We start from the raw sequence: 11,742 nt of genomic DNA, 5'->3' as shown, positions 1-11,742 counted from the left end.
GTTTGCGTTCAGCCAATCCGCAGCGCGCCCCCGGGCCTCTGACGAACACGCAGCGGCACAGACCTCCGACTTCGAGCTTGTTCTGCCACTCGCCCTCGTCATGTTATCAGAAAGCACACCCACCGTGCGAGGCACTCGCCGCGTCGACCGTCGAACTGCTGCGAGATTCTTCAGGCCCGGTGACGCTGATCACATGTGGTCGGTGTGAAGCCGCGTCCGCATTGTGTCAACGACTGACGAGCGAAGGAGCGAATCATGAAAGCGCAGACATGCTGTGCGAACCATACACAGCTCCAAACGGTAGCGAGACACCAACACACCAGAACTACTGTACACGGGGGCGCAAGCACCGACAGACATGTCGTCTATCACGTACAAAGGACCTCAGAGCCCCAGACCCCACGTCTTGGCCCTTGGCTGTTCGATCGTGATCACCAATGCCCGGGATTTATGACTTCGCCTTGCCCGGCCGTTTCGGAGCGTCTGCATACCATTCCGGGACCTCATGCGCTTTTGGCACCGCGCGCTTCCTCAGCTCTCTGATCTCCTTCTCCTCCTCGATCTCCCTCAGCCGCCGGCGCTCCTCCATCTGCAACTCGATCTCCCGCTCGCGCGCACGCCGCGCCTCCTCGAACTTCTCGCGCCCTTTCGAGCGCGCCTCCGTCGAGAACTCGATCTCCTGCGGCTTCACGGGCACGATGTGCTCGCGCCGCGCGGCGTGCGCGGCCTCCTGCGCGGCGTGCATGGCCTTAAAGTCGGGGATGAGCAGCGGTGCATGTGACCGCGACTTGCTCATGCCCATGCTGCCACCGCCTGCCGACGACTTCTCGGGCTCGGCCTTTCGCGCTTCTATCCGCGCGTCAGAGCGGAAGTGGAACTCGATCGGCTTCGTCGGTTTCGCGGGAGGAAGCGTCGATGCCTAAAATCCAAGAAGAGGGCGCGAAAGCGACACGGGGGAGGGAAAGCAGAGAAACAGTGAGCATTCATTCGGACCTTGTCGTTCGCGGGGAAGATGCGATCGCGGGAAACACCTAGCAGCTCTGCAGGCCTGGAGCGTGCAAGCACCGAAGGCTTGCCATCCACTGCACGCCTGTAGAGATGCCAGATGCGATACGATGAAGAGCGCGACTCACCGATCTCTCCATGGTCGGCTTAGGCCCGTGCGCGTGGTCCCCCTCCGCGGATGCTGGCCTCCGCGCGTTCCCATCCGCTGTCTGGTTCTCCTTGTGCGAGTCGCACAGGGTGGCCGAGTCCCCTGATCTGCTGCTGCCTGCGGTCGCCCCCGCCCCAGCGCGTGTGTCCGTCAGCTGCCCGCGTGCGGCGCGCTTCCCGTCCTCGTCGGCGTTGGCTGACGATCGAGAAGTCGAAGATCCGGACGCTGCCCTCTCCCTCGCGTTTAGACTCGCGCCGGCCTTGGTCTTCGTCTTCGCAGCTTGATCTGCAGACGGGTGCCGTACGTGTACGTTCGAGGGCTGCGAAGTTAAATTTTGACTGGTACCCTGCGCGCCTGGGGCTCGACCCCGTCCGTCATACGAAGTCTGCGAAGACGAGCTTGTCGTCCTTGAGTGTGTCTCTGGCTTCGGAGCGTGCGCAGTCTTGCTGCGCTTATTTTGCGAGGACGTAGCTACCGCAGAAGAGGACGAGGCAGCAGCTGACTGCAGGCGCTTCGTCGGCGGACGAGTAGGCGAGGGCGGACGCGCGGGGGCCCGACCGCCAGGAGCCTGGTGGAGACATGCAGGCGCCGAAGGCTCTGACGGTTTGGCCTTCGTTGGAGAAAGCTGGGAGAGCGTGAGCGGCAAATCAGTGCGTCGATCGGTATCGCGATATGCCTCCGGGGACGCGGATCGGGGTTCGGAAAGCAGCCGCTCGAACTGCCCCTGTCCCTCTGATTTGCTTCCATCGCCTGCCGCACCCGCGGTATCCGCGTTGATCATGTCAGGACTGGTGCATTTTGACATCGGTGCAGTGACGACGGGGGCGACGGCCAAATTCGTCTTCAGTACGGGTTCGGTAGCTTGTTGAGAATTCGAGCTGGTTACCGGTTAGGATCGTCTTCGCCACAAGCAGACTAGCACACACACCTCGCGAGATTATCAGTGAGTCGGAGGCCGTATGACATCAGGGTGCTAGCCAAACCCCCTACCGTGCCTTTGCCACCATCATTACTCAGCACTTTACTCTTCTGGGCATCGCCTGTCTTCATGGAGCTCGCTGCAGCACGCTGCTTGCTCTGCGCATTCGAGGTATCTGCACGAGATCGCACACGTGTGATCAGCGGTGGCTTCGCAGTCGTCGTTGCTGATACAGTTCTCCCACTGAGCGATCGGGATACGCTGGTCGCGGGCTTCGACACCTTCGCTTTTGCCTTCGTGATTCCGCCGTGTAGTACCGTCTAAAAGGAGATACACACAAGCATGAGAACTCCTGTGAACAACTGAGCAGTACGAATACAGTACCGGCTTCCGTCGCTTTAATTGATCGCTCGTCCTCCGAGTGCCTCGCTTGGCTGTAGTAGCCATTGAATCTCCACACGCTTCCGATGGTTTGGAAAGGGCATGGTCTGGGTCAGCATGTGGCATCACTTGGTGCTCCTCTATATTCGGCTCCGATGGTGTGACTATTGAACATAGCGGGCGAAGCAGTCATTGGCATTCCATGAGCTTCAAAGCTTCTAGCGTGGAATAAAGCCTGTACGCACCTTGAATGGCAAGTGGTTCTATTCCCTGACTCCTATCGATGGATCCGGAAGCGTTCTCAGCACGAGCCTGAAGGGGTTCATCTGGAACAGGTTCTGGCGTGAGCCGAGAAGTCGAAGATGTTGAATGTTCGGATAAGGATTCATTGAACTGTGGACTGAGTTGACAGAGCGTCAGTGGATCCGATGAAGTGGGACACAGTTGCTGGCCGGCGCTCAGGGTGATGTCTGCGCAGTCGGAAAGATTGATGTTGTTTTGTGTGTCCAAGAGGTAATCAGTCCCCTGCGCGGCGGTAGTAGGTATCTGGAAAGAAAGATCCTGTCCCGAGGCGGATATATCCTCGGATAAAGCATCGGAGATGTCCATCGCTATGGTGGCTCGGAGAGGCGTCGCAATGGCCGGCCGTGCGCGAGGACGGAGGGACGAACGTGCGGGTGTTGCTCGTGTACGGGTCGATCTCGGCGTCAAGTCTTGCAGAGTCAAGGGTGCGCGATTACTCGCGTGAGTTCTGCGGGGTACCATGGGTGTGCTGAGAGTGTTGTCTGCGTTAGGCAGGAAGGTGATGCTGTCCTCGTCCATCAGGAGATCGTTTGAGCCTCCAGCTGTCGGGATTTGGAACGAGGATTCGGAGAAGTCTTGGTCGAGAGAGGCATCAGAGAAGTCGGGAAAGTGGCGCATACTGACTTCTGCCACCATGTTGCAGCAATGTCGCAGTAGAGTTGATACAGACGTTGCTACACGAGATCGCGAGTGGAGGTTGAAACAGAGTCCGTACAGTGGCCACTGGCTGCTCGAACCGTGAGAACTGAGACGCGTCGTATACACGTGACCGAGTACTACCTCCGCCACCGACGCGTCTCGAGACAGCCGTCGACCACGGCTTTGCGACAATCACCACGTCGCTGGCCGTCTCAACCCCCTTACAATTTTGTGGTGCATCTAGTACAATTATTGATATATGGTCTGATAACACACTTGTGACAGGTGTATTTGGATCTCAGACGTGACTCGACGTCGAGTCGTCCCTAACGCCCTGGGCTCGCCGGCTACCCACACACTGGCAGGAGTGGACTATGAGAATGCCAAGAACTGTGCGATGGTTTCAGGCCGCAACTTACCTCTATGTGAAACCGATACATCGTGCTAAAAGTCTATTCAATTCGTCAACAAAGCGCCCATCTTCCTCCCTCCTCGCCGGCACGAATGTCGAACCAGAGCACCGAGTGAAGTACGTGTAACGTTGTCTCTTACACAAGATAATGCTCCTGACTGACCGACAGGCACACCAAGGTGGATGATGAGGTGCGTGTGTCAGAATAATTCTCCGCATAGTCAAGAAGTTATGACAGGATCATCCTATCTACAACGCTGCCGTACACAGCGTCCACAACCCCGATATCTCGGCGTTGGTGCTTCATCTCCAGTTGGACATTCCACCGGCGCTTTCGCCTTCGTCAGGAGAGACTTTTTGTGTATTATGCACCGTGCCGCCATCGATGTAGATGAACCCGTCTGCGATCTCGACTTAGCTGCTCACCGTGGTATGTCCTCGGAGGTACGCAGTCCACCAGCGCGTCCTATACCACTGACATACTCATATGGTTAGTACGGCGCCACTGATAGAATTGCACCTGCACCACTGTTCTCAGTCGCCGGTACCTGTGCACCCTCGGGTGCTGCGAAATGTCACGTCCCTTGCCCTCACGTCTCTTGCCCTCGGCCGGCCTCGCCAGCGCCACCGGTCCTTACAGCGGAAGGCACCAGGGCCACGCTTGGTACGCTCTATGGGAGGCCAACGAAACTCCCGACATCATCGGTCCAGCGTCCAGCAGCTTCTTGTACGTACCCTTGCCGAACGATCGTGCGGCTGACTTCTGGGATCTCTTGCTCATGCGGCCCAATCTCCTGGGTTTTGGTAACTGCAGGACGGCCCGCGGCATGTGCATCCCAGCCGCTCACGACTCAGACGACCCGCCGATCTGGGATACAGGTCCATCACGATGCTGCTTCTAGGCTCCATCAACATCCCAAAATGTCCGACTCCCGTCGCCGAAAGGCGACTCGGATGTGACGGAGACCCTTCCACCATTTGTCATGGTGTCAGACGTCCGACCGTTTGCATCGAAGTCGCGGACAAGTTGCACACCCGCAAGACCGAGAAAGCCGTCGCCCTCGCCTCGGTCATGACCAAGCATCCCACTCAATTGGCGGGGCTAAGCTGGGTAGCAAGCTTTGTGCATGCGGACATACGCACGCGAACATGACTCAAATCTCACGACATACCGACCATCGCCCAACTCCCGTAGACTATGGCGCTGAGAATTTTACACCACTAGTGCTGTGTCACGAAAGACACAACTCAATTCCATTTTGTACTAGCATGGAACGACCTAGCTGCGGGACCCTACCGTGGCACTGCCCCTCGGTACGCAATTACAGTGGTCCTGCGCACGCGCAATCAAACGCCTAACCCCCTGCGGTACTCGATGAATGCGACCAGGTTGTCTCGGACTTCCTCGCCCCGTGCCCTGAGCTCCCGCTCCTTCTTCCTATCGATGCCGCGCACCGCCTTCCGCACGCCTTCCACGCTCGCGACGAGCGCGTCGAGGAACCGCCCCTGCCTGAAATTTGTGTCATACGGTAGCGTCTCGTCCGAGTATATGTCTACGAGCGCCGACACTGCCTGGAGTAGAGGTTCTCTCGGCGTCGGCTTAGCGGGCCAAGGTGGGAGCAGCGAGAGCAAGTACGTTGCTATGACCTATGAGGCGCGCGAGGAAACACGTTAGCTCTACTCCAAGGCCGGGCTGTGAGAAGTCATTACACACCCGATTCGCATCTACAGATTCCGGATGTTGCGCGAGACACTCAAGTGCACCAATGCATTTCACCTTGACGCCCTCGTCAGTGGTAGCGTCACACAACTGTATGAGCACCTTGACGTGTGTCTCGTCTGGCGCAAGGAGGCCCTTCCACACTTCGGCCACGCCCCAGAGCACGCCGACACCGATTTCCCACATCGCGCGCCGTCGCTCCTGGCCAGGCTTGTCAACGTCGGTCCCGACGGCACCGAGCGCCTGCCAGGCCGAATCCCAGACCCTCCGCCCGCTGTCTGGATCGGCGCGTAGTGCATCGACCTGGGCACTACGAAGGGACAGGAAGATGTTGTTCAGACACTCAAGCGCGCTGACGTGAATCGCACTGAGCGCTGAGGTAGTGGGCGGATGGGGGGAAAGTCCATCGAGAGGGGAAAAGGAGAGCGATGTGGGCTGGATCAGAGTGAGGAGGGGAGCGACGAGCGTTTGGAAGATTGTCGCATTCGAACCGCTCCGGGCCTTCATCCCTGATTCATCGTCAGGCGCCATGTCGACGTCAGGCTCGTCGTCCATGTCTTCATCTTAAGGACGCAATAGGTTAGCAGGGCGCGACGAGCGGTGAAACGCCGGTAAATCGATGCGTAGATGCCTAGAAGGATCGATAGACGACTGACCTTCGTGCGCCTCCTCGTCGTCTTCGTCGGCACCCTCGCCATCCGTGTCTCGTACGTCAAAGTCGGGGTCGGGCAGCGTTGCACAGACACCCGTGAGGACCTCGAGCGCTAACTGCACCGTTCGTAGTTTGTGCTCTAACCGCTCGAGCTCGAGTTCCGAGGGCGTCTTATGGTCCGACTTGGGCGTGTGCTTTAGCGACAGCTTCTCCAGTGCTGGGATAGCGTCCTAGACGTAACACGGATGTCAGATCAGGACACGTGAGTTCTAGCAAGCTGATAGCACAAACTGACTTCTTTGGCGATCTGCTCCTGGGCGTCTTGTGACGCCTCGGGCAAGGAAATCAGGGATAAGACAGGCTCTAGGGTTGGCATAACGATGTCACGGTCTACAGCGACTGTTGCCGCGACAGAAGGAGGCGGGACCGGAGAGATATTCCTGAGGATCCCTGCCGACTTGTCTAGACCATATTCATGACTGAGGATGAGTAAAGCTTACCACAGCAGAGGACCTGGAGAGCAAGGCTTCGGTCGTACTCGACCTCCTTGTTCTTCCCATTAGCCTGAGGCAGTCCTTCCCTCGATTGTACTATGGAGAGAATGCAGGCGGAGTAAGGCGCATTTGATCGGACCTCTTCGACGGCAGGTGGGTTCTCATCGGTGAGCACATACAAACATTGTGCTTGGGAACCGAGATGAGACGTTGCTATTCACTTGACAGATAGTAGTGCCACTAACCTGCAGATGTCACAGTCGAGATAGGTAGCTTGTCCCTTGACGCTAGGAACGACATGAGGAATGGGACCAGCGAGATCTGGTTGATGGCGTTCATGGCCTTGTTCGAAGTCTCTCTGGTCTTCCTTAGGTCCAGTCCGCTGTTAGAGCGGAATTCTACTTACGACAGGCACCACAGGATGGTTATGACATTGTCTGCGAACTCGTAGACGAGCTGCTGCGCGTTCTCCGGTGCAGTTTTTGGGTTTTCCAGGTATTCAGATAGGGTTTTTGAGATCTGGGCGCGACGTCAGATCGGCTCAGAAGACTCGGATTCTAGAGCAACCTTGGGAATGAAAGTTTTGAGAGGTGTGAGAATGTTCTTGTTATACATTTCCGCACAGATGTCAAATCCGCCGTCTATGCATAGGTTCCTATGCGACGACATGAGCAGATGTAAACGTGAATTACGAGAGTTGAGGACTGTACGTACCGCAGTGATCCAGTAGCTTCCACTATAACTTCCTCTTCGCTGTCTGAAAGTCGATTGATCAAGGCGCCCACAACGTTCTTGCCTTGCAGCAGCCTACGGGTCGACGGATCGTTTTGAATGAGATTTGAGACAGCAACGCATGCCCATTTGCGTTCTGCAGGATCTACACTCTCCATCTAGTGCCGCGGTTAGCTCATTCATGGAGTGGGGACGAGATAGCTCACCTTCTGCAGGATGGGGAGGATAGCATCCTTCCTGGATGACGACGAAGACGCGGCCTCGAGTCCCTTGGGTAGATGCGAGTCGGGGACACGCATAGGATTATGCCTCCTCATTTGGCGCTTTTTCTGAGATTTCCCCATGGCTGACGGTGGTGTGAAGGTCGAAGCAGTTCAGAGGTCCCAAGTCTTGATTATGATTTGCGAATGATATGCCGTCGCGGTTGCAGACAGAGGAGCGTCGGGGTGTAGGAGAACAGCAAGCCTTGCAGCTCCGCGAGGACTCTGGGCGATCGCGCTGCGAAACTCGCGATCGGGGATTTTTGAGCAGGTGCACCCACGTGACCGCAATCTCTTTGGCGCCCGACACAGAGACGCTCGTTGCAACTTGCCACTGCGCCAGCGCGAAGGCAAGTCAGGCAACGCGACGGCCATCGGACCAGGGACTTAATCTTCGCCGTATTGTGCGTACTCAGGACGTCGCGGGTTGAGAACCGCGAAGGTACACCACGCCGACATGGATGACGACGATGCCTTCCTTTATGGAGAGTCCAAGGACAATGCAGAACATGCCCGTGTGCAGTCGCCCGTGCAAACACCCGGTAAGGATTGTGGAATTTCATAGAAAGGCACGGTCGAGTAACACATGTTGTACATCCTTCCGCAATACGAATGTCTTTTCAGCAACGCATAATGCAGTGCCACAGCCGTGAGTCCATATTCGTCTGAGAGCGGAACGACCTTGACAATACATGCGTTAGAATATCGCTTGAACAGACGAAGTCTGTCACCCAAGGTTTAGTTGCCACTCTTGAGGCGGAGGCTGCGGAGACAGACAACGCGGATGGTACGCCCGAAGCTCCAGAGCCCAAAGAAGAAGAAGAAGAAGAGGAGGAGGAGGAGGCTGGCGGCGGCGGAGAAGAGGAGGAGGAAGAGGAAGAGAGTGATGATGTACGTGTCCTTTGTCTTTTGTGCCTCTCAGCTCTGCTTAAGATGTCGCACAGGATATTGAGATCATCATGGAGCAACCCTCGCGGTCTCTGGACCTCAGGTAAGTTGCTTGTCAGACCAAGGTCGCATATGCTCAAACAGTTTGACTGCATGAAGGCAACAAAACGGAAGACCAATGCCAGCCAGGACAACGAGCACTAGTACGCCTGTTCGACGTACGTACATATGGTGTATCATGATCGGTATAGTGCACTGAAGTCACTGATAGCGGCACCGGCTCCGTCACTCACGACCGAGTACACCCCACGAGAACGAGGGTCCCTCACAAAACTGGCTACTCCACAACCGTCGACGCAATCGCCACGTCCAGGTCAGACCGGAGCAGCCGGTTCCCAGAGCTCAATAGAAGGGCACACACAGGCCGACGGCACTGGTCCTGACCCTGCTACCCTCCCCCCTACCACAGCACCTCCGTCACATCCCTCCATTAATCCTGCTATTCCAGGAACACTCGATGGTCGGTCCATCCTTGAAGTCGACCTAACTGCCCTCGCGGAGAAGTCATGGAGGCGGCCAGGTTCTGATCTGAGCGACTGGTTCAACTATGGCTTCGACGAGATCTCGTGGGAGGCTTATTGTTACAGGAGACGCGAGTTGGGCGAGGTCGCAAGCGTGCTGAAGAACAACGTCTTAGTATGCTATTCAACCTGCCTGCTGACTATGGACTAATCACTGACCGTACGGTATAGAACTTCGCCGGCATGCCAGAAGACCAACTCACCGCCCTCCCACCCGAGATACGCAGCATGGTCATCGCAGGCTCCACCGCCATGATGAATGGCGGCGGGGGCGGCCCCGGCGGCATGATGCCTCCCGGCGGTATGAACATGAACGGGAACCCGATGATGGGCCAGATGATGAACATGCCAATGATGAATCCCATGATGCAGGATATGGGTATGGGCATGGGCGAGATGGGTATGGGTATGGGTGGCGGGCCGGGTATGCAGATGGGCATGGGTGGCCCCGGCGGCGGCCCTGGCATGCAGATGGGCATGATGCAAGGGGAGGGTGCGCCTGCTGGTGGCCCGGGAGCACAGTCTGGAGCGGGCGGGCAGCCGAGCTCTGAAGGTGGGATGGGCTTGGGTGACGGCTTTGGACCTGGTGTCAATGGTCCTGGCCCAGGGATGGGCGGTGGCGACTTCAACATGCAGGTACGTTCCATTGACTCCGCTAGCATCTTCGGTTGTTAACAAACAGCACTTTCCCTTGCGGCGCGTTGTTACTTTACATGACAGGAACCGGGCAACATGGGCCAACAGCCCGGCCAGCAGATGTTCGGCGGAGCAGAGGGCAACCACACTCCAGCTCCCACCAGTACTCCTACCCCTACACGCGGCGGCGGGCCCATGCCAGGTTCATTCCGTGGTCGTGGTATACCGCCTTCGATGCCTGCGCGCGGACGAGCGGCCTACGCACCTCGCGGTCGCGGTATGTTCTGTCCTAAAACCTGACCAGCTCTTTCTCATCGTCTTCATCTATGTGCAGTTCTTGCAAGGCCTGCATCGCCATTGCCTCCGAACGTCCCCACTGGTCCGCGCAATAAGACGAAGTACAGGGACATTGATGGCAGTGCGCCTGCCGTGGACGGCCTGGACTATGGTGGGGGCGGGGGCGGCAGCAGTAGCAGGGACGATCGAGGAGAGAGGAGCCGGGGCACCCCAGATGATGAGCGAAGCAGCAGCAGGTGCGTGCGGCTAGGATTTGCGGCGACTTCTGCTCGGTGCTAATGGCAATTCTTGTGCAGGAAGCGGAGAAGCTCTCCTGGACTGGACGATCGCAGGGAATCCAAACGGCGATGACCGTTTCAGACTCTTGTTCTGTGTTGTGCGCGGCGTACTTGCTCGTTGTATCCCACCTCCAATGCGAGCAGCTCTTCTGACTTCACCGCGTCTCTTCTGGTGCGGCACGGGTCTCCGAAGTACGATGCACTATCTTCGAACAAGGATCTCTATAAGTACAGGTACACTGATCATACAATGTGGCAACAGATAACTTCATCTCCGTCGTCCGTCCGAAATAATAGAAAATAAACTACGGTAAAGTGCATGGCGAACGCCGACTCCTGTCTGCGTGTCCACAGCAAGAAGGGAAGCCTGGCTTCGACGTTCACTGCCGCATGGCTACAGGGGGTACCGGGGACGCAGGTATGGGAGGTAGCGGCGACATGGCGACCGGTCGCTTCCATATCACCACCGGCGGTTTCGAAGGAGGGACGGACGCGGCGTGGCCCTGGGCGTTGTTTCTGCCCTGTGCGAGTACGGCTTTGTTGTGCACCAGGATTTCCTGCATCTGCGGCGATCTGTAACTAGAAGGCGGAGCTTTGGGAGCTTCACCATGCGCCGTTAATTTGGCTGCGTTCGACGAACTCAATGGTGGACGATGCTACATACACGACCCATGGCTATCCGGATCCTTTACCCCGATCAGCCGTAATGGCACTGTGCCTCCTGTAACGAATTTGAACAGTCTGATGAGGGAGGTGATGAATTTTGTCTGGTCTCGGGCGTTGTCCGCCTGCCAACGATATGTTGTAGCGCTCGGAGTGATCTCAAACGACAGCGACTGTTTGGGGGCACCGTTGAAGTCTGTGCGCGCGGCGGAAGGGACGAGTGGACTTACGTTGATGACTTCGATTTCCCGGAGCTCTTCAATCCTCCATGTCTTTCCGACAGAGAACGCACCGTTGCAGTTGAATTTTGCTTTGTGAATGAAGCCCGATCCATCGCTTGCCTCTGTGGTTTCGTTCAGTCACTGCGTGTGTGTACCAAATTGGAGATCAAAACATACGAGACAAGACGATGTACCGTGATTTCTTCCCTCTGCCATCCTGCCCAGCCTCCCATACCTTGATATGGGCTACGTAGTGCTCCTCATACGGGTGGCCCGACGAGTTGAGTTTGACGAAGATCGTCGACTCGAGTTTCTGCTGCACGCTCTCGGTGTTGATCCCCATGGTGGTTCGGTTCAAAGGTTGGTCGCGCGATGCGCCGCGCTCAGAACCGCAACCATATAAGCTAGAAGACTGGTGGACGCAGGAAAGAGAAAGCAGCTTCTCGTTTTAGATAGGCCGAGCGGATATGAAGGGCCCTCCCACGAGGCCCTCGTGAAACAAGGTTCGTAAAT

General features: G+C 57.0%; 4 protein-coding genes across 4 annotated transcripts; 1 reads left to right on the top strand and 3 right to left on the bottom strand.

Moving 5' to 3' along the window:
- Positions 1-448: 448 nt before the first annotated feature.
- Positions 449-3,392, bottom strand: C8Q71DRAFT_728037 (uncharacterized protein; the record flags this gene model as incomplete). The annotated part of the gene is made up of 6 exons (XM_047921914.1): positions 449-919; positions 1,134-2,031; positions 2,082-2,228; positions 2,266-2,392; positions 2,699-2,978; positions 3,216-3,392. 6 exons carry the CDS (start codon positions 3,390-3,392, stop codon positions 449-451), a joined length of 2,100 nt encoding a protein of 699 aa, XP_047772908.1.
- A 1,613-nt stretch (positions 3,393-5,005) lies between these two features.
- C8Q71DRAFT_403407 (ARM repeat-containing protein) lies at positions 5,006-7,895 on the bottom strand. Its single transcript, XM_047918342.1, has 10 exons — positions 7,612-7,895; positions 7,388-7,563; positions 7,241-7,328; positions 7,080-7,192; positions 6,919-7,031; positions 6,680-6,862; positions 6,475-6,629; positions 6,184-6,409; positions 5,522-6,090; positions 5,006-5,454 (listed from the first exon to the last, which is right to left on the bottom strand). Exons 1-10 carry the CDS (start codon positions 7,747-7,749, stop codon positions 5,155-5,157), a joined length of 2,061 nt encoding a protein of 686 aa, XP_047772907.1. The 5' UTR covers positions 7,750-7,895; the 3' UTR covers positions 5,006-5,154.
- Positions 7,896-7,999: 104 nt separating this feature from the next.
- C8Q71DRAFT_790135 (uncharacterized protein) lies at positions 8,000-10,530 on the top strand. Its single transcript, XM_047925293.1, has 10 exons — positions 8,000-8,207; positions 8,290-8,314; positions 8,367-8,556; positions 8,610-8,656; positions 8,713-8,771; positions 8,825-9,249; positions 9,306-9,770; positions 9,855-10,047; positions 10,105-10,303; positions 10,364-10,530. Exons 1-10 carry the CDS (start codon positions 8,123-8,125, stop codon positions 10,416-10,418), a joined length of 1,743 nt encoding a protein of 580 aa, XP_047772906.1. The 5' UTR covers positions 8,000-8,122; the 3' UTR covers positions 10,419-10,530.
- On the bottom strand, positions 10,531-11,731 carry C8Q71DRAFT_790132 (exocyst complex component SEC3 N-terminal PIP2 binding PH-domain-containing protein). The gene is made up of 3 exons (XM_047925292.1): positions 11,407-11,731; positions 11,239-11,351; positions 10,531-11,181 (listed from the first exon to the last, which is right to left on the bottom strand). Exons 1-3 carry the CDS (start codon positions 11,570-11,572, stop codon positions 11,002-11,004), a joined length of 459 nt encoding a protein of 152 aa, XP_047772905.1. The 5' UTR covers positions 11,573-11,731; the 3' UTR covers positions 10,531-11,001.
- Between the last annotated feature and the right edge of the window lie 11 nt (positions 11,732-11,742).

This window comes from Rhodofomes roseus (assembly GCF_022264815.1).
Source record: "Rhodofomes roseus strain CIRM-BRFM 1785 chromosome Unknown C8Q71scaffold_38, whole genome shotgun sequence".
Lineage (NCBI taxonomy): Eukaryota > Fungi > Basidiomycota > Agaricomycetes > Polyporales > Fomitopsidaceae > Rhodofomes > Rhodofomes roseus.
Note: the sequence above shows the minus strand (reverse complement) of the source record. Positions and strands in the feature narration are given on the sequence as shown.